This window comes from Paralichthys olivaceus, chromosome 6 (assembly GCF_024713975.1).
Source record: "Paralichthys olivaceus isolate ysfri-2021 chromosome 6, ASM2471397v2, whole genome shotgun sequence".
Lineage (NCBI taxonomy): Eukaryota > Metazoa > Chordata > Actinopteri > Pleuronectiformes > Paralichthyidae > Paralichthys > Paralichthys olivaceus.
In genome coordinates this window covers 15,482,795-15,509,672 of record NC_091098.1, presented here as the reverse complement: position 1 = coordinate 15,509,672, position 26,878 = coordinate 15,482,795, and the positions used below count along the sequence as shown (strand labels likewise).

Genomic DNA, 26,878 nt, shown 5'->3' with positions numbered 1-26,878 from the left:
GGGGCGACTGACGTGGCCTTTTGCATTTACCACTCCCTTCAGAGATTGATGAATTGATTGTAGGGCTGCTGCCAGTGTGTCTGTGCACTGGGCGAAGGCGTCCCGGTTACGGGTGGGAATCCCAGCTATGGCATCCGCCCTGGGGCTACTATTGTGGCCGTCCTGCAGGGGGCCCTGGGGGCTGGTGGCCCCGGGAGCAGCTCTGACCCACATACTGCTGTCACACCCCTGGAGACACAGCGGCACTCTCCCCTGAGCGGACCTCAGATTGGCTCAGATAAAACGACTCTGTGAAGGGCAGCTATTCGACAGGGAAACTATACGATTGTGCCAAACTACTCTTAATGGCAGCAGTTATAGAAAAGAACAACAGAGAAAGATGACCCACACCCATGTTGTTCCCATAGTTCACCTGCTCTTTCCCTGCACATGTTCATCTCTACGTGCTTGATGATCAAGCTTGTCATATGTGCTGTTAATGAATCTGGATTAATCTGGTGGATCATATGAAAGTTGAAGCTGAAGTTAAATTCTTGACCAAGTTGGTATCACTCTCCACTCAAAAAGATGTCTTGCTTTTTTCCTCTGCCAAGGACGATATGTTTTCACTCATGTCTGTTTATTGTTTTATAGTAAAACTGATTTAAAACCAACTTGGAGGAGAGCTGAGTCCTGGGTCCTGGAAGAGCACATTACATTTTGGTGAGGATGTCTTTTAAGTGGCAGGATTTTTTATTTCACTTTCTTTAATTATGTTTTACTACATAATTTAGCTTATCAGATCATTTTATTTTTTATTTTATATTTCTACTTTAACAACTTAACAATCCCCTTAATGAGAGGCTTGTAGTTGTAACCTTATACAAATGTTTGACTTTCAATCTGTAGATCAGACAAATTAAGATTCAAGGCAGAGTATTCTTAAAACAAGTAGAGGAATAGAAACGTTTACAAAGGGGTAGGGAAAAGGGCAGATATCTCAATGAATAGACAAGAATGGCTGTAGAGTTCATACCTCTGCTCAGGCCCAACAGGCCCCTTGTGAAACAGCATTTAAATTCACCAGATGTTGATTTTTATTCTGATCCACACCAAATTATAGTTGTTGATACCAACCACCTAACTCTCCCTGATTGTTTTCATCCAATTCCAATAATTATTTCAAAAGAAAATAAAATTACTGCAAAAATGTGTTATATCACAATGTTAACAAGTGATAAAAATGACTGGATTTCCCCCTTATCTGAATCTGAATTATTCCCATCCTTTTGCCAAGTTTTGTGGAAATCCATTTAGCAGTTTTTGTTTTATATTGCTTTCAAACAAACAAACCAAACCTTGGCAGAGCTAATAAACACAAACTTCAGCTATATGGCCTCCGCTGAGGAGTCAAATCATAATCCAATGGTACAATAGCAAATAGTAAATAAATATGGGAAGAAAATGAGCAAAGCAAAGCAAATTTGTATTTTGGTCTTTTATTGACTGATCGGTGAAGTGCCAGAAATCAAACATTCAACACTTTTCCACCAGTTTGTGTTGTTTATATTTTCCTCCACTTGATCAGATTCCACTAAGTTGATTAAAATTCATTTTCGGTTTTGTTTCTTTGTGAACCTACATTATCAGCTGGAATGTTGTGCAATCTTGTTTTTCATAAAAGTTAAAGTTTGCCAATAGTCGCTGGAAGAGGGACGTTCAGCCACAACAGAACTGCGGGTGCATGAGTGTTACAGATCGTATAGGTGAGATACTTGAATGTCGGACATTCCTACATACAAACCTGTTATCAAAGAGAAATAAACCACTGGCAATATAAGGCCACATAAAACAATTTACACACCAAACTAGTAATAGAGGGCACGTCACACACACAAGCTGCTGTCATTTAAGCATATCTGCCAACACACTGAACCCAATATCTACAGGGTGTATCAACAGCACTTTCAATTTGACAGCGAATACCATGATATATTTTTCTTGTTACATAAACATATATACAGTTGCGCTGACATAGAAAAGCATGCTTTTGCATATTAGAAGGTTGTTCGGTAAACTTTACACTAAATCCGTAACATTTATCAGTACAGCATTGTTCCAACCAGCAGTAGTAATTTAGACTAACAAATATAGTCTGAGGAAACAGGCTATTATAATTCACTTTTATTACAGATCTTGTACAGTATTAACATGCCTTATGATGCAGTATTATTACTATCACCCTCTCTCCTATTAGTTTTTAATTATGTGATTTGTGAACACTCATAAAGACGACTTTCTGATCTAGTTAGCAGACTAATTGAAAACAACAATAAAATCAACACTTTGCCTTTTGGTCCAAAATAAATAAACACAAGAAAAAGAAAAAAATCAGATGTTACATTTTCTACAACAATAACGCATCTAGAGTTATTTTGTGCACCGTGGTACACAATTCAACACAAGAAACACGTGTGATGTCACGCCAATTAGGGATGAATAAATCAGGGTGACAAGCGATGTGACTTCTTTTGACAGATATAGTGTCGCTGCTTGCACAAACTGACTTTTAAAAAAAGACACATTCGAAAACCATGTAAGCTCTCTAATATTGCCAATCACATGCTCTGCTGCATCACTCTGCCAATTGCTTGCGGGCCAATAGCAGCAATTTTTCCCCCTAAGCCACAGAGCTGGCACAGTGCGCCTGTTCTGTCATCTGTATCAACTTGGCTGTCGCACCTAGCTGAGGCCAGACAAACCATTTTAACCCTCACTGTGCCCAGCAAGTTGATTTAGGAACTTTATTTACAGCAGCGGCCTGCAGCAGTTCACAGCTCTTACAAGCCCATGAGCCAATACTGGGATATCTCCATGCACATTGGGAAGCAGTATTATACATTTGATACAGAGGCTTCTTTTTCTTTTCTTTTTTTTTTTTTTTAAACCAGCTGCCATACCATTAGATGCACATTGCAATAAAGGGAGAGAAAAAATGATGGACTTCAATAAACAAACTTGAGAATAAATGTTGACAAACATATAAATATAAATAAACAACAATATTCATTGTTTGAGACTATCCAGTATGTCAGCACATGTAGTATTGAAGAATTATTATTATTTATTATTTAAAATGTAAATTTGCTGATGAATTAAACATCTGTTCGGATGGAAAATGGTAATGTGACATTTATCTGAGCCTGTTTGAGTAGAATTCTTTCAGTCTGAGATAATAGTGGTACTCCCACTACACTAGATAGATAGATAGATACTTTACTGATCCCGAGAGAAATTTAGGAAATGATGACAATCCCAAATCACATCAAGTATCTAAGGGAGGGTTTCTCTGCCATCATGAGTCCAGATTCATCTCCTGAACAAATTCAAATTAATAGGGGGTCAAAGGCCATAGACTGCAAAGTAGAGGAAATACATATACGCCTTCACAGTAATATTATACTATTACATCCTGATATTTATGCATTCGGCTTATAGAGTAATTCATTAAGATCAATTTAAACTCCACTGGTTTCTAAATAATTAAAAACACTCACAGCAGATCCAAACAAATGAAATGAATCAAAGCAAAGAAATAAAAGTCTAATAATAAATAATAATAATAAATAATAATAAAAAATCTAATTATTTGGGGGGGGGGGGGGGGAAGCCATTGAGAGTCACCCCGTGGGAACTTTTACGCATTGCCTCTCCATGTAAACACAATGGATCCACTATAACCACTACCTGGAGTTGGCAGCCAGGCCCCTTCCCTACTCTTACTGACTTGAACCCCTTCACTTTTTGTTCTTCAGCTGATTGGCCAGCCAGTCCAAGCCCTCGTAGAGGCCGTCTCCACTGGTGGCGCAGGTGGCCTGGATGTACCAGTTGCGGTGGCGTAGGGAGTGCAGGCCCAGCTTGTCTGTGATCTCTGCAGCGTTCATGGCGTTGGGTAGGTCCTGAAATGACGGGGTGAAGAACGTCAATCAGCAGGCTACAGTTGTGGAGGAAGCACGTGCGAATTGGAAGAAAATGCACAGGCAGGGATGCAAAGAAGACTTTACCTGTTTGTTAGCAAAGACGAGAAGAACGGCATCCCGCAGCTCGTCCTCTGCCAGCATCCGCATCAGCTCCTCCCGAGCTTCATTCACACGCTCACGGTCGTTGCTGTCCACTACAAAGATCAACCCTGTTGGGAGAGATCAGAAGCGGGTATTAGAATCTTTTTACAAATTACAAAACAAAAAAAACATCAGTTCGCCTATGCCAGAATCGATTACATCCCATTTTCACATCATATTGTTGCTTAATCAATCCTTTTCATTGTCAAGGCGTTCAACATGACTAAGATGAGGGTCATTTGAAAGAGTTGGAGGCTGTTTGCAATCGTGTGAAAGGCCGCTGGTGTGGCTCACCCTGGGTGTTCTGAAAGTAGTGCCTCCACAGGGGACGGATCTTGTCCTGGCCACCAACGTCCCACACGGTGAAGCTAATGTTCTTGTACTCCACCGTCTCTACATTGAAACCTGAAAAAAAAAGTATAGATATTAAATTGGATTAACTCAGAGGTTTTATCTGGTTCCTGGTCTCACTCTCTTCTCTCACCTCTTTTCCACCCACCTCCCCTCTCTCCCTAATTTTTCTCAGTTCCCACCAGCCTCCACATTGAGTTGGGTTTTACTAGAGGTTTGTTCCTGTTATTAAAAAATCTTTCCTCTCTATAGTCACCAAATATTTACTCGTTGTGGGAACTGTTGGATTTCTCTATTCATTTTGTAAGGTCTTGACCTTACTATGCAAAGTGCCTTGAAATAATGTATGTTGTGATTTGGTGCTATACATTCTCTTAAGCCATCAGCAAATATGTGTTTCCTCACGCACCGATTGTTGGGATGGTGGTGACGATCTCCCCTAGCTTCAGCTTGTAGAGGATGGTTGTTTTCCCGGCAGCGTCCAGCCCCACCATGAGAATCCTCATCTCCTTCTTGCCTATCAGGCTCTTCAGCAGGTTCCCGAAGATGTTCCCCATGACGACTGGCGGCTCTCAACCCAACTGCAACAGAACTGTGACACAGCGAGCTGAAAGGACCACTTTCCGTTCAGCAGCCAAGTCAAAAACCACACACACACACACACACACACACACAGTGAGACACAGTAGTTCTTCAAAAGCTACTCTCCACATTACCACCTCATTATGGCTTTGAGCCACCTCAGAGGAGCAGCCGGTAAGAGGCAGACTTCACACCTCGGCAGGCCGCTGACCTGACTTGAAGGCTGCTGCTTTACACTGACAGCTCACTGGGGAAACAGCCCGCCGCACTGGATCTCTGTTATGTGGATCAGCTTTCAAGTGGTGCAGGGTAACCACCTTTTATATGCTGTTTGCTGGCAGCCGAATAAACACCGGCGTAACAATCAATTCATATCACATTATGTGACACATAACCTCAGCTGCTGAGGGTGTATTTGTGCACACAGCCTGTAAGCACTTGTCTGTGGTCCAGCCTGCTGTGGGCTCTGTAATAGGCCAACTCTGCAGGCAACTTGTGCTCACACACATTCTGCCTGACTGGCTGCTCTGAAGGAGGAGAGGAAGCATCCGGGGTTTAATGGAGGACAGACTGAGCATCACTCTTTTCTCTGGGAGGCTTTTCTTTTTGAAGCTGAACATCCCAGTGGGTTTAACTCACTGATTAGCTTGCTGCCCATTCATTTCATATCAAACGCAGTGTAGCTGCTAGCTTTAGCCTGTCACAGCTGCAGCGGCCGTGCATCCGTGTACATCTGTCATGACGGCTCCTGCTGCACAGCCCGGGGATGGAAATGAGGCTGATCACGTATTTACAGCTCGATGACATAATTACACTGAGCAAACATTAACTGGTGTCATCGGTGTTGCGGGAAAAAAAATCCCCCGGGTCAATTGGTGTTCCGTAATCCCCCCGTACAGTCACGACGAGCGGCACCAGTCGGCCTCTCGTCGTCGATCGCTAATTTACCCGGAAGCGTCGCACGCCGTTTAAACAGCACTGACTCCGCCGCGGTCACCGTTAACTCCCGTGAACCGTCTCTGGAGCTTTTTCACCATTATTCACACTCACCCGTCCGCGGCAGGAAGCAGCGCGACCAGCTGGAGTCAGGCAGAGGACTGCGGCGAAGTCTCGCGATGGCACGACGCTGCTGGGAGGCAGGGTGTTCTCGCGAGAGCACACGTCCGTCTTCCAGGAGGATCGAAGAGGCCAGAGGCGCTGCTGCAGGACCACTGACATCAACACTGACAGCAGTACTGACACCCAACAATTCATTTTACCGCATCAGCAACATTATAGTATTATACAACATTATAATAAATAACTTTCTTCTTGTAATAAATTAGTATCTCAGTGTAATAATGTGATCTCTGCTGCAGGGCCACCGTCAGCCAACTGTCATCCCACTGTCTCCTTATCAAACATTTAATTCAACTGCAGCATCAAGCTGGATAGTATGGAAGCCCATTTCCGCCTCTTTGTTAAAGAAAATAAATCCTGTATGGCATTATAATGAAAAACTTTCTCCTAATAATAACTTAGTATCTCAAAATAATGACTTGTGATCTCAAAGTAATGACTTGCTAACTTAAAATGATGACTTAGTATCTCAAAATACAGTTGACTGTCTGCACAGCTTGTATCACACATTATCCGTCTGACAAGCATGAATTACCATTGTTTAAATGTTTACTTGCTGTTCCAGAGGCCCAACGCCTTAACCAATATGAAATGTAACTGTGGGTCTTCAGGCAAACCTGCTTGCATAATTAAAACAGGAATCATCCTAATGAATAAGTAAATGACTCGCTGTAAGAGGATGCTGGGTGATACTACCTGGCAGCAGCCTCTCTTTGTGTCACTGATAATGAGGTGACAGGAGGCAACAAACATAAGTTGAATAAATATTGTAGCAGGTTACTGACCTTGGGTAGTGATGTTTTAAGATTTAATGTATTTTCTAAAGGTGATGCTTTTCATTTATGTGCTCTTACAGGTTAAAACCAGGAAGGAACATCACCTCCCTCCAAGGTTTTTGGGCTGGTTGATATAAAAAATCAATAATAATTGCAAGATCATTTTCATCATATTTATATATATATTTCTTTCTCTATCGAATTTGCATGTTCTTCCCTTTGCTGTGTGGGTTCTTTCCTGGGACTCTGGCTTCTTCCCATGGTCCAAAGAGATGCAGATTGGGGAATGGTTGATTGGAGACTCTAGATTGACCCCCCCCCCCCCCCCCCCAGTGATCCTCTAAGGATGCAACTGTAAAAATAATAAATTGAGAGATGACAATTTTAAAAAGTCCTATCTATATTGATTTAATGTTTATGCATTGTACAAGCACAGTGAGAAGGTATACCTGAACTGATTTATCTCAGATTTGTCCTTCTCTGCCCAAAAGAAGTTTTTAAAACCACAACCTTAACTCAGGAGTAAAAATGAGACTTTAAAGTTGAAAGAAATAATAATGTGACCTTCAACATGATAAATATTGCTATCGTTGGATATTATGATATAATTTGTGGCCATATTGTCCAACCCGACATATGAGCATCGACCATTGTTATGAGAAGACACACCTGTGACCTGCAGCCCCACAGTCATAGGTGAATCCAACATTTATTTCCCTCTTCCTCTCTATTGCATGTCAGTCAGTCAGTGGTCCAGCACTGGATGTTTTTATCAAGTCATTGGTGAAGGCCGGGGAATAAAGAGGGGAGCAGATGTTTGCAGCTGCAGACCAGATTACGGGGTGGAGTGGATGGTGGGGGAGCCTGCCGAGTTTGTGTGCATGGGGAGTTTCGAGAGGGTTACAGCGGGCTCGGGTGGTGGCAGGAGAGGTGGGGTGGGGATGACTTAAAGGAGCCTTTCCTCTGAAGTGTCTGCCAGCGTGCACCCCAGCAAACACAATCACAAGTCTCGCTGGTTCTGCTAGCTGAACTAATGAGGCCCTTTGCGTTGAGGGCAGGGGCTTTGATGTTCTGGGTAGCTGGCTCCTTGTGTTTTCTCTCCCGCTCTCCTTCTCTGCCTGTCCCACATCAAAAATGAAAGGGGAGTTGAGAAGCAGATGTTTTGAGGCATGTATTTATACAGAGTACACTTTATTCACCCCCTCCTCCATACCCCAGTTGTCCTTTGCTCTGGCATCCCTGCTCTATGTACAGCGAAGATCTATCTTTCTATCTTTATAGCCAACTAAACACACTAAATCGCCTTACTTTATACATATAATCATCATGTCAATCAAAGTGGGTAACTTTTATCTCTCCTAACTTCCTCTCTCTGCCTCCCTCTCTTTAATTTCAGCCCAGTCTGGATGTCATTACTCGGGGGGGGGGGGCAGTCAGTGTGTTGCCATGCATGTGTCTGTGTCTGCAGCGATGAGGGGGAGAATGGAAAAGGGAGGAAAAGAGTGCGGAGAGCTCGGGAGAGAGAAAGCAATCCCAGGCTGTCCACCAACCTCTGTCTCACACATGTCACAGAGTGACAGGAAATTCCCTTTTGCAGCAGCTGGAGGGTGAAATGATAAAGGAATAACGAAATGCAAACCAGAAATCCAGTCCTTTATTATTCCCCACCAGTCACTGTCTCCTTTTTATTCCTTTGCTAAATACTAAACAGACAGAACAGTTGATTCAGCCACTGGCACTGCCATTCCTCAGGAGTCAAGGGATATTTACCTTAGTCCATACAAACAGGACTTAATTGGTATTAAATCCTATATAGCAGGAGAAGTTTTCCCAGTAGGCCACGCATGGAGACAGTTTGGATCATCTAAGATATCTAGGAATGCTGCGATCATAAATCCAGCCAGGTGCTGACATTAGCGCTTTGCTGTGTGACTAGAATGAGAGTGCAAATCACATGGGTCACCAGGAGTTCTGACAGTTCAGTGTACACACCAGCATGCATGTTTTTGATTGTGCATCAGTGCCAGCATTTCTACATGCGAGTGTCTCTGTATATATAAATCCGTGCTTGTGTTTATGTTTGTGCAGTCTGTCTCCCAGGTAACAGGGACTGAGCGTCCCAACAGCACGTGGTTCAGCGAGCCCCTTCCTTGGCTATGAACCCTGGACAGATGATCCCCTCAGATACTCAGGCAGCAAAGACTGGTATAGTCACCCCCACTCTGCTCTCTTGATGCTTCTCTCCACTAATAAAAGTCATACTTTAAGGAAACAATATCCTGCGGCCATAAAAAGTCCTTCTCTCAGCATGAAGTGGCCATAAAATAGGCTCTCACCTCCCAAATCTGCAATGCGTAGAGGTTACCCCCCATTTTTACAGCAACAGGCACACACTCAAACATACACACACCCCTCAGCACTGGTTCAGGACTAAAGCAAGTCCATCTCTCACTTTGACATGTACTACATGTGGGAAGAATCTAAGGAGTGCTCGGACTGATGATACAGACAAAAGCAGGCACAGAGCAACAGGGTCTCAGTCATGATTTCATAGCAAAGTGACATATCACAGTTATACCAAGAAGCATATTTTTATATCATTATATCGACATGAATTCATAAAACAGGACTAGTGACTGCTCTTGTGAAGTAATTCTATATTACAATGATATAAATAAATGTAAACGATTAGTTTATTCAGCATTAAGAGATTAGAGGCCCCGATCTGTCTCCAGAACTAATGTGGTGTCATCTCATCTTGAGTCTTAATAAGATAAGCTTAGAGAAGGCATGCATGTGCTTTCTGTCTTGTTGCTTCTGTGAGAAGGATAAGTATCAAAAGTATCAGTGCTTCAAACATCACAAAAAACCCCACTAAACTCTATTTTGCCTTCGTAAAACCTTCATCCCGACAGATTTTGAGACTGACTCCTCTGTCTGAGCCACAGGTGCAAAATACTGTAAAGTACCATGTGGGATATATTCTGCAGTGAGACTGTTTCTTTAACAGCACAGGTTCAGCATCCTGAGCCAACATCAGACTCAGTCATTAACAACAACCAAAAAGACAGGTCCCAACACCATAATAATATTAATATTAATAATAAATTTACAAATATACATGTACACAGTAAAATACACAGCTATTGTACAAAGAGATGAGTAAGTGTGATGCTTTAACAGAAACATTTTTTTGCTGTTGCTCGTTTTTGTTTTGTGGGATAGAAAAGATGGCGTAGAGGCGGTTTTCATGGCTGAGAGGGCAGCGTCTAAACAAGACAAATGTCATGAATCACCTCTTCAATCTCTGACTTGGCATTTTCAGAATAACAGCGGCTACAAAGAGAAAATAGATCCCAGATGATGGAGTGAAAAAAGGAGAGGTGGGGGAGTAGGGGGTAAACAGATTCTCTGGGAGAGTTACACAAAGAGCAAAACAAACACTCGAAACAACAGGAGTGGGCCAAGGGACAGGCTCATAGTCTTGAGTCCTGGATGGGCAAAGGCAGCTGGGACTGCGGGGTGAACTTGAATCTACTTGCACACGTTGACCCACTCTGTGAGACGACACTCCTCGCACAATACGTAGCAGCACCAGTGAAATCTGCAGTTGCAACGTTCGCTGCGTGTCTGTTTCAGGATGTTGTGTCCTCGGCCGCAGCACAGTGAGCTGCAGCTGTCTGTGTTGTAGCTGGTCTTGTTGCAGATGCGCCCTTGTGTACCTGGGGAGTCCACAGATGCATCACGCTCGCAGAAGTCAGGAGACTTCTCAAAGTACACCAGCTCTCTGGACATGCTGCGGCGGCGGCCTCCATTGAGTCCCCCCGTGCTCCTGCTGGCGCCGTTTCCTGTTCGAGGGTTGAAAACCCCATTGTTCTTGTTCTGGGAGTTGACGAAAATGGCTGACAGGAACTTTTCCTTGAGTAGAGAACCCACAAGCCGGAACTCTGGAGACACGTGCCAGCAGGTCTTAAACTGACAGCTCCCGGATGTGCCGTGACATTTGCACTTCCTCTTCATGTTGTCATTCACTGTCTGTGTGGAGAAAGGTAAGTGATGTCAGCAAAAAAACAAATTACCCTTTTGATTATAAATGCCAGTGAACAGAGAGTCTGCTTTCTGAGCAGCACTGAATACACTGTGGATAAGCACATCATTCACCTGTCTTCCCACCCGGTTGTTATGTATCCTCATGCGAGCGTAGATATCTCTTGGAGACCCGCTGGAGTCCAGCCAGTCTCTGGAGAAACGTTCCCCAAAGCGGACGTCATGGCTGCAGCCCCCCCACTCCCAGGTCTCCTGCATGGAGCTCAGCTCATCTGGTAAAGGCTTGAGCAGGGCGGAGGGGTGGGTGGAGCGCAGGTTAGCGGGCAGGTCGCCATGGCGACCGTTTAACTCCAGGGGTAATGACCGTGTCATGCCGATGCCTACCCCGCCCTTCTGCAGGGTCTGCAGCTGCAGCTGTGTGAGTTTCAGTCGGATCTTGTCATCGTCCTGGCGACGCTTGGCCTCGCAGCCGCACCCCCGCAGCTTGCCCATGCTGCAGGCCGTGGCCACAGAGTGAGCCACACCCGCTGCCAGTAAGGCCAGGGAGAAGGCACTCTCGCGGTAACCTGGGAGCAGGAGTTGAAAATGGTCAACAGAGTATCTCTATAATCGTCCAGCGTCTGTGCGTAAATGTCACGCGTAAAATAATATTTACTCTCTATACTAGGGTGAACGTTTCCTTCACAAACCCCTGGTAACATTTTGACCATCCTTGGCTTGCCTCGGACTCTCACCCCTGTTGAGGATGGTGTTGTGGTGTGGCACCTTGCCGAGGCCCTCCAACGAGGAGCAGTTCCACCGTTGGTCCCTGAACTGGTGCTGACACTCGTGGATGGCCACCTGGATGCCCTGCAGAGCGGAGGCTGTCACGTCGGGACTCCGCACACACATCCGCATCTGACGCTTGCTGAGGCCTGCCAGCCTCAGGCACACGGAATTGGGGGTTAGTACTGGATCTCCTGCCACCTTCAGGCTGAGGATATCATTACACAGCACCCTGCAGAGAGAGAGAGGGAGGGAGAGGTGGTTGGTAATGATGGATCATTAGAGATGGTCAAGAGTTCATCAGTCAAATCCACAGCAGTGTGTAGCAGAGATGATTTGGAAAGTTGAGGAAATCTGAAAAAAACTTGAAACCAGTTGGATTTAAGAAGGATATGCGACAAATCTCGTTTGATCCATCTCGCCTCCAAGGGATTTGCTGGATACACTTGGCAATAAAACGTGTTAATCATTTGCACACGTATTTGTGTGTCTATTGATGTTGCTTGAAGCTGGAAAAAGATAATGCTAAACAGATCATTCAGTCGAGCAGTCCCAAAACAGACAAATACATCTTCATGAGAAATAACAACAGTGGGACTCAGGTTGAATTCTGAATGGCACAGTTCAGACTTATCAAAGGCAACAAAATCAGCAAACATTGAATTCTATGTTTCCATGTTGTGAAATCAGAGGCAGATGTTTCACTTCTCCACTGAACATGTAAAATGTTGGTTTAAATCACACATCACAGTAAACTTCACTAACTCTTCCTGAAATCCACGAAGCCAGACCCGTGCATGTACCAACAGCTCTCCTGGGCGCTCTCAAGTGCACTTACGTTAATGCAGGTGACATAAGTGCTGCTGCCAAAATCAAGAACTGGTCCCAACGGAGTTTGTTTGATAGCTCCATTTTGTTAAGCGTCTTTCGCGACGTGACATTAAACCACTCGTGATGAAGTCCTGGACCGGATAAGAATGTATGGGGGAAAGAAGAAGACGAGTGGAGTATTATCGATGCACCGCCAAACGACCGAAGAGTGAAGACGGAGAACAGAGGAGCTCGGGGGCGAGAGTAAACGGGAGGGGGGAGAGACAGAGGGGAGGGGAGGAGATGCCTCCACAGGCGACTGTTTGCAAAATATTGGCCAATATCAAAGTCGGATCAACAGTTGATCGTTGTATTATTTTATAAGCGTGATCTCTGATCCAAGCGTAAAAACACGTCTCCAAACTTTTACGCACGGGCACCACTTTCCATAACCGTGCACATATCGTGTCTCAGGTTCTGTGGTTAATTTAAAATACTGAAAAATATGCAAATATTAATGAGACAATGATACATAAATGTTTTTATTGGTGATTTTTTGTCTTTTGGGTGGGTGGATATAGAAGACACCGATCTTTGGAGACCAAGAACAAAAGAAACGCTCTGCAAAATGAAATATGGAAAGTCAACAGAAGATTTTTGTTCATAGAGGGGTGAGTTAAATGATGAATGGGGGGGAGGGTAGAGCTGCCGGTTCCACTGTACGACAGGGAGGCAGCAGCAGGCAGGCGGCTCCGCTAACAGACCCTGCAACAATACTGTTTTTTAAGTCATGTGGTCCCCCCCTCCCCTCCTTCCTCCCCTCCATCCTCCCACCTCCACCACAGCGGCTGTTCTTCATTGTTGTGTTTGAAACAACTTCACTTTGTCACGCCAAAGTCTTTATTTCAGGGTATAACATTATATTCATAAATCAGGGGAGAGACAGGATTTTTTGTATGATCATTAATCAAATTGTGGTGTCACACGCTGCCACACAAACTATCTGCAAGTTACAATTATGGATTCGTTAAAATGAGTATGATGCGTTACGGGAATCGAGTTTTAATGACTTGTACTCACAATAAAAGAGATTATATTAATTATGGCCTGTATTCAAATTCGTTTGTCATGCTCGGTAACGACCAGGCCTGTGGAACCAGATTCTCAGGCTTTTCTGCACGGACTTTGATGAGGATGTGGCAGCTCTGCATCAAATCAATCAGCATATTGATCTCAGTTAATAAGCGCAATATCCACAGCTCCACAGGTCATCAGTAACAATGTTTATCATCCAACGAATTAATTGGTATTTCTCGAACAAATCTCCAACAATGACAGGCGCTGCTGTTGCGACCGATAAGCAGAATGTGGGTTACTTTCATAAAATTAAGTTAAAACCCCCCTCAAACACGGTTCGCACAGTGACACCAATTCATCTAATCTCCTTCCATTCCCTAAGCTGCAGCAATGAAAAGTGCATTAGCATTCTGGCTTGGCGTGTATATCTAAGTGGCTTAAAAAGTGATTTGAAGTTGATTTGTATATAAAAGGCCCCCTTTATCCGGATTGAGGCTTTAATCTGCTCGGTGTCGCTTGACTGCTCCAGGAAGCCCATTTGAGCACCTTCATATAAGACTGGAGTATAAACGTAGGGTGGCTGTCATTAAAGCTTCTTTTTTTTTTTTTTTTTTTACAAAAGCCCACTTCCTTTTACTGTCATCCGAGGGAAAGCGAGAGAGATGGCGAGGTAGGGGGAGGGAGATTATTTTACGTGCAAACCGCTGCAGTGACTAATGTGGGACATGCAAATTAGCAGATAAATGTCACATAATGAAGCATTTCACCCGAGAACCAACATGGAGGAGTTTTGGGGACATTTACGCACACTGCGCTCCTAGTCTGGGGCTTATAGATGGAGATGCCGCAAAGTGGCTCAAGCTGTGATTACACTGGGCTACATGTGCGTCGAGGGAGGTCTGCAGGCCAGATGTTTGGAATGGTTTTTATTCTGACTCGTCCCCCAACTTTTCCTGCTCATCATACATCAAACTTCTGATTGGAGACCGTACTTAATCTCTCCCGCGTTTCAGGAAAAAAAACTGTAGCCCGGCAGGCATGTGTGAGTTATAGGACAACTGAGAGCTTATTATGGTTAATTTCTGCATTCAAGATGTGTTGTGCGTGTGCGCGCGCGTCTTGGGCTGTAAAGAGTGGTGATAATGGTTTTATTTATTCGGCCTCATGCAAATCGGTATCTAAATATGTTGAGATACAGTCACAGAGGCACATTATAATACATAATTATTAATTACATTAAAGATATGATCAGCATAATAATGTAAATAATGTAAGTGGATCAGTTGGATCAGTCTAAAACGGAAAGGACATGTACAGAAATGTCCTAATAGTCACTGCACATTTTCAGAGCGCGTTCGCAGAAAGGAGGAGGAGATGCGGTTAGGGAGTGGGCTATTCCAACCACCGGGTAAAAAAGGCCAGTTTTAGATGGCTCATATTCCTCTGTAACTGTATTGCACCGTGACACCAACTTTGAGCAGCGGCGGAGCACCAAACCCCGGGCGCACCCACAGCAGCATCTGCACCAACACATCACTGCTCCAGGGGCACTTCAGCTTTACGCACGCAGGACTGGATGTGCATGGAAACAAGTGGGGAAAACTACTCTCAGCCGCCGCACACATTTGCATGGAATCGATTCTGTGATGAGATGACCGTGAGATTTCACCAGTAGCCTAATATGCGCAACACTGTGGATTGCCCTCATTTTTTTTCTCTTCCTTTCTCTTTTCTGCCCAGTTGTGTTTCCTTATTCATTGTGCGCCCTATGAAGAGCATTAACTATCCCTCCCTCCAATCCTATTGAAAGGGCTCCGAAAAAAAACAGAGGGAGATGAGAGCAGCAAATCCCTTTTTTATTCCCCTCGTAGCGCTCAATAAGAGAAGAATGTGTTGCCTATCAGTCACCGAGGGGATCAAGTCTTCGGGACTGTCCCACGCGTTCAATGCGCCGCGCAGAGCATCACTGAGAGAGACAGAGTGAAGAAGAAGAGGAGGACTGCAGCAGCAGCAGCAGTAGCATCCTGCCCGGACACTTCACATCATTTAACAACCTGTCTCCACTTAACATCCATTCAAGCCAATCATAGGGGCTGTCTGCTTCTCTCACCTCTCAAGCCCTCTCACTGGACTCTGGTGAGTATTTATCCACCTTACAGCGTTTGGTCATTTTAACCACTTAACCTTAAAATAATCAGAAATTAAGTGTTTTTGCAATTTGAAAACACAGCCTACCACCTTGTTTTTAAGCTTACTGTTTATTTTTTTTAATGTTTTTTTAATCGTGCGTAATTGTGCCTGAGTGTTGTTGCTGATTGTTGATATTTTCCTCCTGAAGACACGATGAGGAGTCTGGCGCTGCTGCTGGGGGTGAAAGCCGCTTGCATCCTGCTGGTGTCTTCGCTCTCGGGCACAGGGGCCGTGAACAACAGCGGCCGGTGGTGGTAAGTTCAGCGATTCCCGGAGGCCTGCACGAGCCTGTATATATATATAGCAGCTATATAAACGTGTGTGTGTGTGATGATGCATTCATTCAGATGTCAGCATACAGGCATAGAAATCTCCAGTTAAACGCTGGTTGGAGCTGGGGAAGACCATATGAACAGGCTCCTTTATTGCTGCGCGCTTGGAATAATGTGTTAGTTTTGGCACTGCTCACAACTTCTGTTCAGCCTCTGAAAAAAAGAGCCACCACATGATCTTGTGGGATTTCATTTCCAAATTACCCCACGAGCGCAGCTATAAATTATTCAACTTCTTTTTTTTATTTTTTATTTTGGCATCATTTATATGAGATTGCAGCTGAATTTAATTGACAATAACATAACTACATTTCTAAAAGTCTAATTAAAGTTTTATCTTTTATTTGTGGTTAATGTGATTCCCCCCACACCCCCTCTCTGCCTCCCCGTCATATGGACAATGTGGTTTGAACACAAGACATTTTTCAGTCCAATGCGGGACAAATTAAATATGGATTTATTTCATAGCCCAGCTGAAAGGAATACGAGGTTTCAGCCATGCTCGTGTTGATCTAATACTGTAGCCTGCATTCCTCACTCCATATACTGCGACCTGAAACTACAACCAGCCAGTTGCACAATATTTTGTTCAAGAAAACAAAACCAAAATCCGATCTGTGTAGTTTTGCTTCAGTGAGATTATTGTCTCGCTTGTTTAAACATCCATAAACTGTGGGCTGGGTTTGTTGAGGTAATGATTTCAACAAAGTTTTTGTCGTTTTTGCGGTGCCATCAAATGGGCAGCATTTTGCGCACAGCGTCCGTTTTCAAATATTCCAAGATTCAGCTCGAATCCAAGAAAACAGCTAGAGAGAGAGAGAGAAAAAAGGAAAAGAACGGGAATGAGGAATGAGGGAAAACACCCCCAAAAATACGAGATCGTTATTAATCTTGCAAGCACTCACCACACAACTGCCTGCCTGGGTCAGTCCTCTCAACAGGCCCAAGACTCGCACGCTTTTCCCGATAATAATGCTTAACAAGAGACAGCCATTAAATGTTGACACAGAAATCTCACAGGGAAATGCCAACGAGTAAAGTGGAAAATTAAACAGCCTGTGAACTGAAACACTAGAAATGTTGGATCACAGTAAAGAGTTCATTTGAGCCAGTGAGTCAGCATTAGAAAGAAAGCACAGGGTACTGATAACAACAGCTTATAACATAATATCTTCTAACACAAACTGAGTTGTGTTAGAAAATGCATGTTACTCTTATCAAGTTTTTCCGCATAGAAGATTTCAATTTTCTTTTATCAAATAGCCAACTGTTTGGTGAGTTTTTGACGACTGGACACATTTAAAAATTGAAAAAACTAAACTAAATTCTTTGTTAATGAGTTTGTCCATGTTTGAAATGTGCATTGTACCAGGCCAGGCAACAAAAAGCAGCCAAGTCTCAGATAAAACATTCTATTTTCAATCAAATCCAATCATACTGTATACCAGGTCTGGACAAATCTGTAGATTCATGGTCAATGTGCAGAGGAGTGTCGTTCACTTGTTTTCAGTTTTTGGTTTATAACCAACAAGAAAAATGAACAGATAATAAAAATATGTGATATTTAACAGGACAATACAACCTGTGGAGAAGTGAGCACACAATCTAACGGTGTCTTTATCCTGATGAGTGCATGACTGATACTGAATATCATTAATAATTAGAAATATTCTTGTTTAATTGAGAGGAGCTATACCAGGGTCAAGTGATTTTAATGCAGCCAGAGGTGAAAATACTTCAGATTCATGTTATTTGCCAAACCAGAAACCTGCATTTTGTCTCAGACTCACTGTCTCCTCATGGTCTTGGAACAGCATGTGTCACTGTTTGTTATTTTAGTACATAATGAAAACAGTAATTTTAAAAAGGCACGTGAGATGCCAAGACACTTCAGTTTGAGAGTTTAGAAGGTCACAGAGGGAGCTACACTCACACACTGCCAGCTTCTTCACTCCTTCACTCTTCATTTTCCTTGTCCTTGTCTTGTGCCAGGGGTATTGTCAATGTGGCCTCCTCCTCCAACCTCCTCACCAATTCCAAGAACGTGCAGTTGGTCCTGGACCCCAGCCTGGCCCTGCTGAGTCGTCGCCAGCGCCGGCTGATTCGCCAGAATCCTGGCATCTTGCATGCCATCGCTGCTGGGCTGCACACCGCCATAAAGGAGTGCAAGTGGCAGTTCCGCAACCGCCGCTGGAACTGCCCGACCACCCACAGTCCAGCAGTTTTTGGCAAAATCCTCAATCGTGGTGAGCCTTTCTTATCTTTCTCACCAGTCGATATTGGACAATTTAGGGCAGGATGCATTAGAACAACATGTATGCATTCAAATGGTTTTGTTTCCTAAACATTTTCCAATTTTGGGCGAAAAAGGTTGGATCAGTTCTAATGGTGAGTGGTGATGTTGTCTTTTCAGGTTGCCGAGAGACAGCGTTTGTATTCGCAATTACCAGCGCAGGGGTGACCCATGCTGTGGCCCGCTCATGCTCAGAAGGAGCAATTGAATCGTGCACATGCGATTACCGCCGCCGAGGTCCTGGAGGGCCGGACTGGCACTGGGGGGGCTGCAGTGACAATGTGGACTTTGGCAGGATGTTCAGTCAGGAGTTCGTAGACTCCAGCGAGAGGGGCAGAGATCTGCGCTACCTCACCAACCTACACAATAACGAAGCTGGAAGAATGGTAAGGATTTGATACTGGAACCTGCCATGTTTGTTTGTTTTGTCAGAATTCCCAAATGTTTTGTGATTTCCACTTTGTGGGTGATCTTATCAGTAACCTTTGGTCTTCCTCTGTGCAGACAGTGTCTTCAGAGATGCGTCAGGAGTGTAAGTGCCATGGTATGTCAGGCTCCTGCACCGTACGTACCTGTTGGATGCGCCTGCCCAGCTTCCGCACTGTGGGGGACTTCCTTAAAGATCGGTTTGATGGAGCTTCCAGAGTCGTATACGCCAACAAGGGAAGCAATCGAGCCTCTCATCGAGCTGACCCCCGCCACCTGGAACCTGAAAACCCAGCTCACAAACCCCCCTCCGCCATGGACCTGGTCTATTTTGAGAAATCACCAAACTTCTGCTCCCACAACAGCAAAACTGGCACTTTGGGAACCTCTGGGAGAACATGCAACAGCTCATCTCCAGGCCTGGATGGGTGTGAGCTGCTGTGCTGCGGACGGGGGTTTAAGACCCGGACAGAGACTGTGACTGAGCGCTGCAACTGCACCTTCCACTGGTGCTGCCATGTCAGCTGCTTGAACTGTACCAGCACACGAACGTTACACCAGTGTCTATGATGACAGGTGGAAAACCAAATGAATATTTAGGCATATTTGAAAGGCAAAGAAAAACAGGTATTTGGTTGAGAAAGCGACGAACAGGCAGGTGGTTGGAGATGTTAGGTAGAAGTTAGAGAAGCTTCCAGGTTGGTGAACTAATACAGGGAAAACTTTGGCACAAAAACACAATCAGTAGTTTTTAAGAGGGGGGAGATGGAGAAAAGCACAAATACAACAGGTAACAGGAGGAGAACGTGTACTTAAAGAAGGTATTTAAACACTGCAACTCTCCATGTAGAAGTGATTTCATCCACATCTCTTGAGAGTTTGCACTAGTGTGCACAAAGAGAAACAGAAATAAAGGGACATAGTGATAAAGATGAGGTTGCACCTGTAACCACATACCACAAACCTCTTCTCCCCTGCTGAGGGAGGAAACTGGACACAAAGTCATACAGATGTTTTTTGTGGAATGAGAGCCACAGACATGTTCTCTCATAAACTGGCGGAGACCTCAAAACAGAGGGAAGTTATTTAAAAAGAAAAACAAATCTATGTTTTGTTTTCTTCTGCTGAAAGTTTTTGTTTTCATGTGAAGTTAATCTCCAGGGATGGACTCTCTCTTCCCAAATTGTGTAATTCGGCTCCTGGATTTATAATTTCATTTTTTTAATTAAGATTTCTCCGGAGTTTAAAAAACACCTCAACCCTGATTTTCTACTCCGACTTCGCACAGGATGGTTTTGATGTTGCACAACATGGACCGGTGCTTGCCACGTAAAACAAGAAACTGAGAAAGGGAAATTCATTTGAATGTATTATCAATACACTGAATATCACCGCCTGTAGTGGGACAAAACAGAACATAACATACAACTGTACATAAAAATAACAAAAGTGAATTCTTTGTTCATGAGCTGGTCCATTTAGTAGGAAAATTTGTATTATGTCAGGCCACATCTCAGTGAAAACCTTTTATTTTGAAGGAGCCTGTGCAAAAGAAATCATACTGTATATCAGCTAAGAGAACCAAAATACTGTAAATATTAAAATATATGAATATATTTATAATGAAGTCTCTTGTAAGTTTTGCTGTATGATTTATGCACATGTCAGTGGCTGGACAATATTCTATCATTAGCGTCAAGTCAGGGGATGTTCGGATCTCACGCCTTTTTCTATTTTGGTGTAATGTAGCTGACACAAATCCGACTCTTACTAGAAACAGAACATTATCACTTTTTTTTGCTTGTTTCCTGTAAAAACACTTGTGTTTGGTCATGCACTGAATATTTACCTTTTTATCACTGTACATATGAAATATTTATTTCTGGGGATGTTTTTATACTTTTATAGAGAGATGTAAGAAAATACATTTTTTTTAGATTTTAATCAAAAGATTTAGGTGCCAGCTGGTTTCGTATTGTATAATAGAACAATAAAGTCTATATTTTCAATTAAGTTGCCCTCCTGAATGTGTCAAAAGATGCTATTATGCCTGTTGTGGTTTGTGTTTGAGATAGTTTTGACAACCAACAAAGTGAACATATAAGCCTATCCCTGGGTGTCCTCTGCTTAATCCTATTACCACCACCAAAGCAGCCTCTTTCCCCCAGCTCACAAAACATCCCTGCATCTGTGCTCCCACAACCACAGAGACGGCCCCAGCTTATCCAGCCACATACCTTATTTTATACAGGATTTTACTGCATTGAATGTTTTTGCTTCATTTGTTTAATGTCGGAAAGAAATAAAGAAATAATGTGAAGAAAAAAGAATGCTCCCCCCCCCCTCAAACCCCTGGCAACCTGACTGACCACGGGAGTTTGGAAAGCTTTGCACTTTCTCTCGAGCCCACCGCAGCATAGGAGCAGTCGGGGTCATTCAGACAGAACGCAGTGGAGACGCAGTGAGGCCACCAACGCACACCCTGCAACCCAGAAGTCCAATTAACAGAGCGACAAGAGTTGTAGCTGTGAGGGCAGACAGGGTGACGTACAGTCACACCAAGGAGAGTGATGAGAAAAGTGCAGGAGGACGAGGGGCTGCTTTGCTTGTGCCATGAAATTAGAGGTTATGACTGAGCAGAGAGATGAAGAGATGAAGATAATCCAAATAAGAAATTAGAGGAAATTGTTCCAATATACTGCAAATTAGGGCGACAGATGAGGTGGACAGCCTGAGACCTCGAGTTTATATTGATCACAGATCTAATCTCTAATATTTAGTCTCTTACAGGAGAACATGGGCGACCACATGCTCAAACAAAATGGCTCACAGTGTACATTTATCTATATATATATTTGTCTATATCTCTTCCTTTCTTCCTCATACTATATTTTCTCAGCAAAATAGTACATTATTTTTCAAAGGTTTTCTTATCCTTACATCAAGTAGAGTCATACAAAGCATTTCACTGCATGTTGTATTGTGTATGGTTGGTGTTTGTGACAAATTAAAATTTGAATTTTAAGTTGCATATTGTCGAACATAGGGACAGTGAAAGCAAACCACAACTCAGGCTTGAGAGAAAAATGATGCACAATCATGGAAACATGGCGATAAAAAAACGCAAAAGACAGAGAAAGTGTCTGATAATTTCAAAAAGAGGAGGGAAGGCAGGGTTCAAATCGCAGGCGTGAGAGTGAGGTGGGAGAGTCAGTGGAGAGAGTGAGTGGAGGGGGTGCTGCCTGTGGGAGTGCTGAGGAGTCAGTGATAATTAGCTCAATTAGTGACAAAGGCAGTGTAATAAATACCGACTTAGTGTCTGGGTCCCTGCTGGCCTCTCCCTGCGCAGCCTGCGATGTGGCCCTGGCCTGACGGACAATTCATTAAACTGACAAAATACCCCACCGTCCAGGCGTGACGCAGCGAGTTAGCCCCCTACAGGCCCGGCTCATTGTTCTAATTGTCTGGGCTGGAGTCACTTTGTGGCCGCCTCCTCCTTTACCCAACCCGCCTTCACACACTGCCTTCAGAAAACCCATGGAGTTAATGCCCCTACCTTACTCTGTAAGTAGGTGATCGGCAGGTTGGAAAAAAAAAAAGCAGTAAGAGTTCCTTGGGGTGGGGCGGCTGGTGGGGGAGGCAGTGGGATTAGCGAATGGAGGTTGCCTGGGAGTGCTGGGAGCGGCACCGATCGGAATGTAGGAGAGATGAGTCCAGAAGCTCGGATGCGGGACAAAGCGAGAGTTAATAAGGAAAGATTGAAGGGGCTGGCGACAATGGGCCGCCACCCGAGTCGAGATGAAATTGCTTCCGAGGATTATTGGGAGACGGTGTGAGCGTTGTAGGCTTTTTGTGTGTGAGTGTGTGTTTGGTTGGGCATTTGTGTGTTTGTGCTCCAGTGTGTGTGTGTGCAGGGCAGGGCAGGGGGAGTGCTGGATTGATGGTTGCCCCTCTGGTTGGGGAGCAGGGGACCAGCGGAGGCTAACCGGCTGTTCCCACAGTCTGTTCTGCCGCAGCCACCTTTGACACACGGGGCTGCCAGGCGGTGAGCAGGCAGCCCTGGTAAGAAGGGCACAAACAAAAACAACTGCTACACAAAAGTCAGTATCTGTGGAGGGCCAGTGGACAAGCCCAGGCTGGAGGTGAGGGTGTGAGGAAGGAGGAAAGGGATGAAGAGAAGGAGAGTTTGATAGGGAGGATAGAAAAAAGATGGAGATGTGCACGATGGTACAGTTGAGTCCTATTTTTGGTTTGGGCTAGGGTTAGGGTTATGTTTAGGGTTAACACATTGGCAGTATCACTCATGATCAAACCGGCACTTTTTCACATTGATAGTGAAACATTTTTGCAGCAGTATTTCCTTTATAAGCTGAAAACGCTTTGGTCTTCGGGCTTACTAACTGCTATATGGTCTATTTCCTTTCAGGATAGATTTATTTCTCATTTCATCAGCAAAACAGCTTCATTGAACCATAATGTGCTCATTCCAGGAACTCTCAACTTCAGGAGCAAAACAACAGGAGGAAAAGGCCAAAGTTAATAGAACAATTTTTTGCAAGGGTGTTCATGACTTAAGCTCAGAAAGGAAACGGTTTTCCCAGAGCCCAAATTTTTCTCCAGACAATAATGCAGCCATGTGGTCAATCACTGGAGAACACGCAGAGAAGATGATATGGCATAATGAAGGCACAGCAGCTTCCTATTAAAATTCCTGCTAAATTGTGGAAAAATGTATGCCCGTTGGGTGGAGTCGGCCTTAATTTGAAGGGCGTATGATAAAGAATTTAAAATTGGGTTAAGGTCGCCGCAATGAATGATAGGCTGCTCGCAGTGGTTGCAACGGACAATGCGCCGTGGCTTGGATCTGGCACTTGACCCTGATTTGATTTCCGTGCTGCCCAAAAATGTCATTGTAATACTAGAGTTTGACCAGCGGCCAGGTTCCAATTAATTAGGGCATTGTTATGATGGGAACACCCTCACACCGCTCATATGATAATCAGAAGCAGTTGTTTTGGTGCCATTAAGTGACCACAGGGCTATTATGTAATAAGATATGTGTTTACAGCCTGGTCACACACATATTGCATAAATAATTATAATCAACTAAACCTCACCTTGAGTTACAGAAAACTACCAAGTGGATTAACAGTGGTCAGTCCAATGGTCAAATTTAATAAAATTCATTTCAGATTTCTAGGAAACAACGAAAAGAGCGTGAGTGTGGCTGTGTGCACATATGTGTGTGTGAGTTTGTGCGCGTACCGAAGCCAGTACGTGTGGGTGTGTGGATGGCAGCTGGGAAGCAGACACAGTCCAGGAGAATCATCCCCTAGCAACTGACCTTTTCAGCAGATGGCAGTTCCAGAGTAACAGCCACCCAGCATCACAATGGCTGTGGCCTCCTAACATCTCCATCACTTCATCATCTACCGGCCTGCCACAACCCGTCACACAGCAGAGAGGGAAGGTTGCACTCATCCCAGCAGATGCACGCTTCTACGTACTCAAGTGCCCTCTTCTTTTTTTACAGCCTCTCGCCTCAAGTCCAAAACATTCCACACATGCTAGTTTTGAGTCTCTGCTCAATTGTTCCCATGTTGCTGCAGGGGTAAGAAGCAAGGCAGTCGAGGAGATGCGGAGGAGGAGGATAGATTTAGAAAAGACACGGTGGACACACTCTACTGTCCGCAAACCCCCAGACACTCTCAAACCGCTGCTTTCCGTTGTTGGGTTTTCTGCACATAGGGAATCGGGGTGGGAATGCGGACAGACCACTCAACCACGGTGAGCAATCAGTATGATGTCTGTGGTCAGGCTCTGTGCCCCTGCGGAGCGAGATGGAGAGCAAGGCCTGCAGTTAAGGTGGGAGGGAGAGAACTTTGCGGTGTTTGTGCATGCATGCGTGTGTATGGGACACGCCAGCACACTTCACACATATATAAAGATGTTCTGAGTTATCAACAACCCCCCACCACCCTTTACACTGTGTGACCTCTTGGTTGTCTTGGCTTGATGGCCTCTATCAGAACAGAAAGTAAAACAAAGTTTGGTTTGATACTTCATACTCATAGTATGTTGGGCTTCTCAGTGTACAACAAAGACATGTCCACTGTTTAAAAAAAAAGCTGCATTAGTTAATCTGCAACCTGATGCCAGAATCTGAACCCTGACAGTGTCAGCTGATCAAAACTTGAAAAACACACATTATTTTTTTATGTAACTTTTGGTTTCCATGTGAGTCAGCAGTGGAAATCTGAACATGCTAATATGCTACAAAGTGAGGATATCTACTATTTCAATAAGCAATTACTGTAGATTGTGTCTGGAAACCAGTTACTGGAGTGAAATCACCAAAACAAACTCTGATAACATCTGGGATGAACCAAAGGGAAACTATAATGCCATTCAGTAGAGCACATACCTTAACCAGGGCCAAGTGAAGCTGCACCAAATCTCACACACTCATATCAAGAGTTCCCTGAAAATGCGGAATGAATGTCAGTTCAAATGTTGACAACATATCTGGCAATGGTAAAGAGAGTGATAAACAATTCTTGGATCCGCCCCCTGATCCAGATTCACACCAGAATAGATTTTTCTATGACCCAAATCACATCCTTTGACTTTTTTGTTAGCTAATGAGGTTATGTTTTCACCCCTGTCTGTTTGTTGGTTGGTTCGTTTGTGAGCGGGATCACAATAAAACAACTGAACCAATTACCACAAAAGGATGAAAGATGGAAAAATGTGGTATGGATGAGGAAAGAACTTGTTAAATGTTGTGCAGATGAGGATCAGGGGTGGATCAAGGAATTGTTTATGACCCTCATTACAATTGGTGATGGGGGCATTTTCAGTCATTTCTCTGGGATTCATTCATGTATCTTGATGAAAAAAATCAGACACATTTAGGGAACTGATAATTCTGAGAATGTTACTTTTGGTGCAGCTTGATTGGATGTAAGGCCAATGATACCAAAGTAAAGTAGGAAACGCATTGTGATAGTTAATGCTATAATTAACTTTATGACTCTTGTTGCAACAGTCCCAACACATTCCTGAATTCCTTTAAAGGCTCCATTGAGTAAATGCCACTTGTCGATTCTCCAACTGGGATCACAGCAGGGCAAAAGTCACAGTCTGTCGTCTCTCTGGAGAACCATCCTCCAGCTGCTCATCTTGAAAAGGCTGAGAGCAGGAGGAAAGTCCTGACTCTGAGGTCGCTCGTCAAATAGCATCAAATCCTCCACATCTTTACATCCGCCAAGGAGCCAGGGAGGTTATGTAATCATCTGCATTTGTTTGTTAGTTAGCAGGATTGAGCAAAAACAAGAGTGTGAGCAATGAGGGAAAGATCTGAAAAGAAATCAGGAACTGATGAGTTCAAATGTGGTCGTCGTCTAACCAGAAGGTTGGTGGTTCAATGCCGAAGTGTCCTTGGAAAAGATACTGAACCCTGAATTGCCCCTCATAGAGAAAGTGAAGCTCAGGTCAAGAATCCAATTGAAAGGCTGCCTGGGAGCCCAGTGCATTTTGGTTGTTGTAGTATCTCTACCTTTCGGAGAAAAGGGAATACCCCAGTTTTTTTTCTCTGTTTTCTCCAGACATGTTTTACCAATTTAGATTTTTTTTCCAACCCTCTACTGCATAGATACACAAGTTTCACACTTCCAGTTTCACAGTGAATCACTTCTTTAACTTTATTGCAAACACTGAATGGTCTGCTCTCGTCCTCTCCTTGCATCTGGTCCCTGCCATGTCTTCCCTCTGTGTCTCTCTCACAGCCTCCTCTCTCCTGTTGTTTGTCCTTTCATCCACCCTGTTAGTTCACAGGTAAAGTTGCACGTCATCAACATGAGTGTAGATTATAAACATAAAGCACAATTCATTTCAAGTGAAAAGAAACCAACACAATCATAAAATCACAATAAATAAAATCCTGCAGTAAATATACAATAATTAATAGAATAATAATAAAAACTCCTGCTGTGCGACACAATAATTTAG

General features: G+C 43.9%; 3 protein-coding genes across 5 annotated transcripts; 1 reads left to right on the top strand and 2 right to left on the bottom strand.

The window, feature by feature from the left end:
* Positions 1–1,462: 1,462 nt before the first annotated feature.
* arf3a (ADP-ribosylation factor 3a) lies at positions 1,463–6,223 on the bottom strand. 2 transcript variants are annotated; one of them, XM_069527017.1, is made up of 5 exons: positions 6,084–6,223; positions 4,861–5,070; positions 4,395–4,505; positions 4,044–4,168; positions 1,463–3,938 (listed from the first exon to the last, which is right to left on the bottom strand). In XM_069527017.1, the coding sequence occupies exons 2-5, from the start codon at positions 5,006–5,008 to the stop codon at positions 3,777–3,779; spliced, it is 546 nt and encodes a 181-aa protein (XP_069383118.1). In that variant the 5' UTR covers positions 5,009–5,070; positions 6,084–6,223; the 3' UTR covers positions 1,463–3,776. The 2 variants fall into 2 exon arrangements, with proteins under 2 accessions (XP_069383118.1, XP_069383119.1); XM_069527018.1 differs by having other exon boundaries at positions 4,861–5,058; positions 6,084–6,218.
* A 2,156-nt stretch (positions 6,224–8,379) lies between these two features.
* Positions 8,380–12,819, bottom strand: wnt10b (wingless-type MMTV integration site family, member 10b). Of its 2 annotated transcripts, none has more exons than XM_069527250.1 (4): positions 12,579–12,819; positions 11,665–11,972; positions 11,090–11,541; positions 8,380–10,963 (listed from the first exon to the last, which is right to left on the bottom strand). In XM_069527250.1, exons 1-4 carry the CDS (start codon positions 12,650–12,652, stop codon positions 10,463–10,465), a joined length of 1,335 nt encoding a protein of 444 aa, XP_069383351.1. In that variant the 5' UTR covers positions 12,653–12,819; the 3' UTR covers positions 8,380–10,462. The 2 variants fall into 2 exon arrangements, with proteins under 2 accessions (XP_069383351.1, XP_019944833.2); XM_020089274.2 differs by having other exon boundaries at positions 8,384–10,963; positions 11,710–11,972; positions 12,579–12,816.
* A 671-nt stretch (positions 12,820–13,490) lies between these two features.
* Positions 13,491–20,877, top strand: wnt1 (wingless-type MMTV integration site family, member 1). Its single transcript, XM_020089275.2, has 5 exons — positions 13,491–15,763; positions 15,966–16,071; positions 18,142–18,395; positions 18,563–18,828; positions 18,947–20,877. The coding sequence occupies exons 2-5, from the start codon at positions 15,971–15,973 to the stop codon at positions 19,436–19,438; spliced, it is 1,113 nt and encodes a 370-aa protein (XP_019944834.1). The 5' UTR covers positions 13,491–15,763; positions 15,966–15,970; the 3' UTR covers positions 19,439–20,877.
* The last annotated feature ends 6,001 nt before the right edge of the window (positions 20,878–26,878 follow it).

Excerpts from the sequence above, each read along its gene's own strand:
- arf3a (XM_069527017.1), bottom strand. The coding sequence starts at position 5,008 with ATGGGGAACATCTTCGGGAACCTGCTGAAGAGCCTGATAGGCAAGAAG. Across the intron at positions 4,506-4,860 it reads CACCACCATCCCAACAATCG|GTTTCAATGTAGAGACGGTG; the intron begins GTGCGTGAGGAA and ends TTTTTTTTTCAG. Across the intron at positions 3,939-4,043 it reads TCGTCTTTGCTAACAAACAG|GACCTACCCAACGCCATGAA; the intron begins GTAAAGTCTTCT and ends CCGTCATTTCAG.
- wnt1 (XM_020089275.2), top strand. The coding sequence starts at position 15,971 with ATGAGGAGTCTGGCGCTGCTGCTGGGGGTGAAAGCCGCTTGCATCCTG. Across the intron at positions 18,396-18,562 it reads TGGCAAAATCCTCAATCGTG|GTTGCCGAGAGACAGCGTTT; the intron begins GTGAGCCTTTCT and ends TTGTCTTTTCAG. Across the intron at positions 18,829-18,946 it reads ATAACGAAGCTGGAAGAATG|ACAGTGTCTTCAGAGATGCG; the intron begins GTAAGGATTTGA and ends TCCTCTGTGCAG.
- wnt10b (XM_069527250.1), bottom strand. The coding sequence starts at position 12,652 with ATGGAGCTATCAAACAAACTCCGTTGGGACCAGTTCTTGATTTTGGCA. Across the intron at positions 11,542-11,664 it reads TGGTCAAAATGTTACCAGGG|GTTACCGCGAGAGTGCCTTC; the intron begins GTTTGTGAAGGA and ends TCCTGCTCCCAG. Across the intron at positions 10,964-11,089 it reads ACAACCGGGTGGGAAGACAG|ACAGTGAATGACAACATGAA; the intron begins GTGAATGATGTG and ends TTCTCCACACAG.